At 39.7% G+C, this 8,147-nt stretch overlaps 1 protein-coding gene across 1 annotated transcript; it reads left to right on the plus strand.

The window, feature by feature from the left end:
* Positions 1-2,254: 2,254 nt before the first annotated feature.
* Positions 2,255-5,032, plus strand: LOC130434552 (uncharacterized). Its single transcript, XM_056764772.1, has 2 exons — positions 2,255-3,634; positions 3,866-5,032. Exons 1-2 carry the CDS (start codon positions 3,403-3,405, stop codon positions 4,408-4,410), a joined length of 777 nt encoding a protein of 258 aa, XP_056620750.1. The 5' UTR covers positions 2,255-3,402; the 3' UTR covers positions 4,411-5,032.
* The last annotated feature ends 3,115 nt before the right edge of the window (positions 5,033-8,147 follow it).

Raw genomic sequence — 8,147 nt, forward strand, 5'->3', positions numbered from 1 at the left:
AGTGTGTGTGCTTCAGTTTGCAGATGACATACTCGTGTCGGGGGAGACGGAGGAGGACTGTGAAAAAGCATCTATAATTGTTTGCAATGTACTTGCCGAAACAGGTTTTAAAGCCTCGAAAGAGAAACTGCAATGGGTTCAATCCAAGGTAACCTATTTGGGACATGTGCTGATGCAGGGTCTCAGAGCAATATCCACAGATAGGGTCCAGCTGATCAGAAAGGTTGAGTCCCCATGAACAGTACAGGAGCTACAAAGCTTTCTGGGACTAATTAACTATTGTAGACAGTGGATACCTGACTGTGCGATTCACGATAGGCACCTGAGGGGTCTGATAGATCACAAAGCTCCGCCAAACACAGCACTGGAGTGGACTGCGGAAGCAGATGAACATTTCAATGCCTTGAAAGCAGCCATCACAACCGCACCAGCATTGGGCCTGCCGGACTACACCAAGCCTTTTCACTTGCATGTTAGGGAGACAGCGGGGGGGGGGGCGCCTTAGGGGTCCTATTGCAACTTCATGGCTCAACATATAGGCCAGTTGCATATCTGTCTAAAAAGTTAGATAACATAGTCACAGGTATGCCAGCATGTCTTCGTGCTGTGGTTGCAGCTGCTCTGATTGTACAGATGGCTGAGAAAACTGTGCTGTCACACCCTTTAATATTAAAAGCATCCCATCAGGTAGGTGTAATTTTACACAACATGCAAACACAACACATGACAGCGCAACGACGCTCAGGTTACGAGGCTACTCTGCTGGCAACAAAAAATCTTAGCATTCAAACTACAGCAAACATTAATCCTGCTTTGCTGGGTATTTTGGGTATGGTAGACATGGCAGATTTTAATGTTGAACATGATTGCATATTTGAACTGACCACCTCTTACTCTTCTAGGTTCGATCTGTTGGAATCGCCCCTAGAGGGGGGAGAACACATTTATGTTGATGGTTCTTGTTCAAAGCCATCTGACGGGGTCTACCTCTGTGGCTATGCTGTGGTTTCCGAGTCAGGAGAGGTAAAAGAAGCTTTTGCTCTAGATTTCAATTCAGCTGCAGAGTTGATAGCATTAATACGGGCCTGTGAGCTGATGACAGGAAAGAGAGTAACAATTCACACCGATTCTCGGTATGCCTGGAGTGTTCTTCACCATTATGCCAGAATGTGGGAACCAAGAAGTTTTAAAACTGCTGATGGAAAGCCAATTGCACATGCAAATCTGATAGGACAGGTAACTGAAGCAGTTCAGCTTCCGCTCGAAGTGGCCATAGTAAAGGTCAAGGGTCACGCTTCGGGGGAGGATGAACAGACTATAGGCAACAGAAGGGCTGATGAAGCCGCAAAGGCAGCAGCCCAAGCTCAGATTAAATCACCATTTCATCCCAAAAATGAATCAAAGGTAGCAATGACGGTGCACATAACGAATGTATCTGGCATTGATATCAAATTGCTGCAAAGTCAAACAACACAGGGAGACTTAGAGCATTGGAGAAAAAATGTTTGCACTCCTGATAAGGAAGGGATTATAAGAGATGGACAGGGTAGAATAGCACTACCGACATTAGGGTTAATAATCCTAATAAGACATTACCATGGGTTATCTCACACCAGTTCTGCAAAAGTAGTTCAAGCAATTAATCAATTGTACTGTATAGCCGATGTTCATAGAACAGCAAAGCTTGTTTTGGATGCATGCTTAACAAGTGCTCAGGTAAATCCGCACAAATCAGCTAAGCACGATGCATTGACACATCCGGAAGCTCCTTTTCAACATTTACAAATTGATTTTACGCACATGTGCCAATAGGTAACTTAAAATATCTTTTGGTAATTGTTGATCGATTCTCAAAGTGGCCTGAAGCATTTCCATGCGCAAAGGAAGATGCTAAAACAGTGGTAAAAATCTTAACGAAGGAGATTGTGCCCAGGTGGGGCGTACCGGCCAGATTGGAATCGGATAACGGGACGAGTTTCACGTCAAAGGTAACACAGCTCTTAGCAAAAACATTGTCTATTGATTGGCATTTTAATATTCCATATCATCCGCAAAGTGCAGCAGTCGTGGAGAGATGTAATCGAACACTGAAAACACGAATAACAAAAGCTGTACTCGATACAGGAAGAAAGGGGCTTGATTTATTGCCCGCAGTCTTGGCAGAAATAAGAATGACCCCATCTTCCACGACAAAATTGTAACCGTTCTAAAAACTAATGGGTAGACCTTTCCCGACCCCGTGGGTCAAAGGCCGGTCTGGTATTTCTTCTTTAGGTGATCTGAAGGTGATCCAGGAGGACTATGTGACTTCCCTAGTCGAAAAGTTAAATTCTATATGTGCTGATGTTTCTTTGTGCCTTGCTCTTCCCTCAGAGCAGCCTACTCATAACTTTGTTCCAGGACAAAAGGTCTTTGTGAGGAATCTGAAGCCAACAAAGGTTGGAGAACCAAAGTACCACGGACCAGCAACTGTGATTGCCGTAACACGGACAGGAGTTCTGACGGACTACCAGCCACAGTGGATAAACGCTTCCAGACTGAACTTGTGTTCTTCAGGAGAGCAGGCAAGCTCCAATTTAACATAGAATCTCAACAGGGGATTCACCTTACTACACCTCAGGGTGGAGAAAGCACTGACTAAGCTGAGGAAAGAACTACCTTTCGTGAGGTGGGGGCCACCCAAAGCAAGAAGATAGGAGGCCCATTGAGCCAACAGTGCTGACTCTGTAGCTTCCCCTGAGGTGCATTGAGGGCCAAATTCTATTCTTAAAAGGAAAAAGGGAAAAAATGTTATCCTAAGCAAATTTCCCATGGAATTCTTAGATATCAATTCCTATACTGCGTGCACACTTACAGAAGCCCTTATTGTGTTTGGCCCAGATATTCTTAAATTCTTAAATGATAGAACCTAACAGGCCAGGGCACCCGTTCAGGCAGCCAGGTAGACTGCGTGGAACAACGATTATTCTAATCCTAATAAGTATAATAATCACTGGTATAATCCTAAATTAAGAAGTAAAATTAGAGAGAAATGAACTGCTTACAACAGACATGATTTTAAATGATGATGGTAACTACGAGATGCCAAAACAAATGTCTCTAATAGTACAAATGACTCTGAATATTGGAGAAGGAAGACCACCAACATCCGTAATGCGAGACTATAACTGTTCGTATACTGGAGAACCTTTTCAAGGTCCTGCATTTTATGTAAATGCTCATCCCGCAGAATTATGTGTGTGTTCCAAATCAGTCAGACATATAGTAGGAATGTCCAATTGAAGAAATGAAATTACTTTGTCTCAATCAAATAACGGACATCATAATTGCACCATACAATATCTCAATAAAACTACTGAGGGATTTGAATGTCCATTTTCACACTTAGACAGTTCACCAGGAATGGTGTGGGTTTGTGGTGAAACTGCATATTACCATTTAGATGCAGGGGAATGGAAAGGTTGTTGTTATGCTGCTATTTTGTCCACAGGAACTAGCATAATGGAAAAGACAAATCTGGCCACATCTTTGAATAGACATAAAAGGGAAGTAAAACTGCCAAATTATTATGCAGGCCATAAGATTAGTGATCCATGGACTACTCCTTGGGAAAACGTGGGATGGTCCCTAGCAGGTTTGTTTACAGGAACCGGTACTACTGTTGCTCTGAATAAAATTAATGGTCTGGCATGGCAAGTTCTTTCTTTGGAAAATGACACAGCACAAGCTTTAAACTTAATCTCTAACGAATTAAAGAAAATGAGAGTTGCCGTCGTGCAACATAGACTTGCTTTGGATATATTAACAGCAGAGAAAGGAGGAGTGTGAAAAATGCTAGGAGTATCTTGTTGTTTTTCAATTCCAGATTATGCAGACAATGTCACCGACGTTGTGAAGCACATGAGAGAATCAGTTCGTGAACCCACACCGGTAGATGCAACATGGTTTCAATGGTTGGACAGCCTATCAGGGGGATGGGGATATTGGATAACCGGTACAGTAATTCCAGTTGTGATGACCATCTTAGCCTTGTTATTATTTTTGCCATGCATGTTGCAGTGTGGGGTGGGATGTGTTAAAAGATCTGTTACTTCCTTTACAACCAAAGGAACCGATCGAATGATGTTAGCAAAAAGAACGACTGACGTCAACCAGGCTATGCTGGTTAGACGCACATCTAAAGGTTATCGTCCGAAAGATCAGAATCAAACTTGGGGATCCATATTTGATCATAACAGCGATACGGACGAGGATGATAATGATTGTGTTCAAACACATGAGTTAGAACCAGAACCAATACCGGTGATGGAAGAACCAAGAAATGTTGATGGACGTGACAATGTAATGGAAGGAGATAATGGGCTTGACGATTCGGTAATTGAGATTGGCACGGTAGATGATGAAGAGTAGATATAATTATGTTTATGTTTTCGTTTTTATTGAGGGTGATTGGTGTTGTTATGTTTTTATTACAAATCAGTCCGATTGATCTTTTACCTCAAAGAGCAGCTTGCAAACCAGAAAACCACATAAAAATACGCAAATGCAACTATCCTTTTATTAAAGATTTTGTATTAACCTTTTGATTAACCTTTTGTACTACTCTATATATATATTTGTTCTTTAAAGGGACACAGGACTGCTTGTAAGACCGTTGGTCTGAAAGTGGCCATTGTGAGAATCTGGATTTCGTCCTGTCCTCTACAAATATTGCATCTGTGTTTAATACAAAGTTCATGTATCATATGTATTCATTCGTATGCATTCCTATTAATATTAGCTTCTATTCATATTAGATGTGCCTTTCATTCTTGTTGTTTAACCTCGTTGAAAGTTCTATCATGTCATGCTGTCTTATGTTGATATAAGTATCTGTTGTTCTCCATATCAAGGTTCCTAATGATGCCTATGGACGATTGTTCTGTTATTGTAATATTGAATATGTAATCATATCTGATTGTTCAGGAGGAAAGACTAAACAGAAAGTCTGGTGATTTTCCACTGTTTTGGTGGTTTTATATGACACCTCCTTTTCAAACATATAAATATTAGTCCGAAAAACAATAAACATTGGACTCTGATTGAACAAGCACTTGTGTCTGTGTCAAACTTTGTCTCCAGGCCTGAAACTCTGTGTGTTCCGTCGACTAGACTCTTCAACCGTAGAATATTGTTAGACAAGGGGACATAAGAAGTTTACATTCTTTCAATTATTATATACATTTGTGTTTCATCCAAGTAGTAAAACTGCATTGTAGCCTACTGCAGATTATGTATCTTGGTGCAGCTTCCAACAACCTTGTCGCAACATACCCTGGCATATCCCTAGCTTTCCTGTAGCTCAGTGGTAAGAGCATTGCGTTAACAATGCAAGGTTGTGGGTTCGATCCCAGGGGATTCCAAATACCTATGTAAAATGTATAGGATAAAGCAATGTAAGTCGCTTTGGATAAAAGCATCTGCAAATGCTTAAAAATGTAAATGTAAATGCATTCTTCCAAGAATCTGCGGAGAAGTTTGGTTTCCCTCTTAGTTAAGTATTTTCCTTATGAACTTATGCTTGAACGGTTTTAAACCTCTTTGAAATAACAAAAAGCACACTTTTGTGTGGTGTTTGCCTAATACAGTGTTTCTATATTGGTATGAATTGGATAAAGATCATGCTGTATTTCAGTTGCCATTTATACAGGATTTCAGTTATTTTTACATGACTGTGTAAATCTTTTATGGTAAAGCTAGATATAATGGGTTACCCTTTTTAACCAAGTTAAAAGCATGCATCATGTTCTACATTAATGTTTTGTTGATATATATATATAAAATTAAAACTTTTGTAAATGTTGCTCTGTTCTTAGGGTACGGGCTGATCACACGTGGAAAATGTAGACATTGCACGCCTCATGTTTACAGTCCGTGGCACTGGAAGGGGTAGCTTTATATCCGGCAAGAGTGTTCACAATCAACGGTCAGTCCAAAACTTCAGATAATTGTAGCTGAAAGATACCACCTCACTGCTGCCATGCAAGAACATTATTATTGCTACAAATACAGTATATCAGCTTGCAACAGGACTACTTTTTGAGGAGTGTGAGAAGAAAGTCCTATCTCCAGTGGAACATGACGTCAGTTAAAGTGTACTGAATAGCAACCTCCAAGTCCTTAGCATGCAAGTTCAATAACCTTTTCTTTGCTGCAAAAAATAAGTTAGTTTTTTGCTGGGCAATGGGTCTGGAATTACATCTGTATGTCACTTCTGTTTTGATAGTATGCAGTGACATTATATTCCATTAAACATTGTTTCTTCTTCTAAACAAAGTAGAAAAAGAAAAACACAACCATGCATTGAACAATCTGATGTATTTTCCTGCATTGAAAGAAATTCCAACAGTGTGCATCTGTTGTGGGTGGAATTTTTTCTCAATCAAGAATCTGCTGTGATTTAATATAAATATTTTATACATACATGTGCCTTGAAATCCAGCTTATTACAGTTCCAAGTACATTAAGTTTAAAAGTTCCTATTGCCAATGCTACACACCTCCTCTGTTGCCATTATGTGTTTTTGGCACGGCTGCAAGATTCCCTGTACACTTTCCGCAGTGGCTGGGACAATCATCCGATAAGAACAGAAGGCCATATGACCCCAAATCAGCTGTGGGAGCTGGGCCGAATCCATCACCCAATTCAAGGCCCCGAAAATATGGAGGTATGCACCAAATCTATAACTTTAAAGTCCCTGTAAATGCAATTTTACAAAAAAATTATAAATGCTAGAAATGTATTGCTAAAACATATTTCAAAGACTGAGAACTGTGAAGCACTGAAGCCCCTGAGCTCCTGGACACTCCCCCACTTGACGCACTGTCAATTTATGTTATTTTCTTGGCACATTTTTTAATCATTCAAATTGGGCTGGGTGGCTAACAACACATTTTCCTGTGGTATGACTTTAATACTTTCAATAGTATAAATCCCTACATTTGTGCTTGCAAACGTTAGTTATGAAGACATTGCACGCAATACTCCCTTACCAAAAGGCTGGCCTTAAAAGGAATACTTCACTGATCAGCCTTAAGCTTTTATCCGTAGTATCCCGGTAGTATTTTCGAACGAAAGTGCGTCGGCCCTTCATATCCCACTCCGACGAAAAAAAAAAAAAATCTTGTCTCAGAGGGATATGAGTGAGCAACGCACGTTCGTTTGAAAATACTTTCGGGATACTACAGATAAAAAGCCTAACGCTAATCGGTGAAGTATTCCTTTAAGTTAATAAATATTTAGCAAAGTGGATTACAAAAGTTCCATAAAGCCATTAGGATAAAGAATACTGCAAATAAGTAAGATTTATCTATTTTGCTTTGATAGGGTATGGATATTCCTCACATCTAGAGGGAAAACAGTGGACTTACTGCTGATGGCTACTCCAGTCTCATCGTCCCAGACACAGAAAGCCCACTGACTGAAGGACAAATGGCAGCTTTAAGAGAGGTTGTTGACCCAAGAGCTGCATCCCAGTCATTTTGCTGTGATATCTATGTTGCTGCTGTTCAATTTTGTGAGCATCTGAAAGAAAGCCAACACACATGCCCCCCTTGTTTCTGTTTTGTTTGAAACTCTCTTTCTTTTTTTTCATAAGGTGTCAGATCAGGGCAAGCTAACTCCCAACATTTACAATACATAAATACATTTTAGGCATTTCTTGTAATTTAATTGGATAAAAGAATCTTCAAATGTAAGTATTGTTCTACCATGAATTTTTCAGGAAGACTTAAAGGTTTTATATTGTAACTGTTTTTATTTATTTACGGTTTTATGTTTTAAACTATTAAAACAAATATTCAAAGTATATTGAATGTCTTGGGTTTTGTACACAAGTTGGAGAGTGTATATTCATAGGTAAAAATACCAAAATTACAACAGTGTAAAACAGAATTATAGCCGGTTCTCAGTGGCAAAGGGCAATAAGCTTTAACGGCTATTAAAAAAATGCTCTTGCCAAGCTATGAATACATTGAAAAGGACATTAACTTTGAAGTTGCTACATTGCCATTACTAGCAGGTTGCATGCCAATTAATATAATTATTCAACCCCCTATACGTCCATCAAAAAACATAACAATGAACATTGTATTTGTTATTTAGCATAC

Source organism: Triplophysa dalaica, chromosome 13 (assembly GCF_015846415.1).
Source record: "Triplophysa dalaica isolate WHDGS20190420 chromosome 13, ASM1584641v1, whole genome shotgun sequence".
NCBI classification, from domain to species: Eukaryota; Metazoa; Chordata; class Actinopteri; order Cypriniformes; family Nemacheilidae; genus Triplophysa; species Triplophysa dalaica.

Coding starts and splice junctions, on each gene's coding strand:
- LOC130434552 (XM_056764772.1), top strand. CDS start 3,403: ATGGTGTGGGTTTGTGGTGAAACTGCATATTACCATTTAGATGCAGGG. Junction 3,635..3,865: donor CGTGGGATGGTCCCTAGCAG/GTTTGTTTACAG, acceptor TTTCAATTCCAG/ATTATGCAGACAATGTCACC.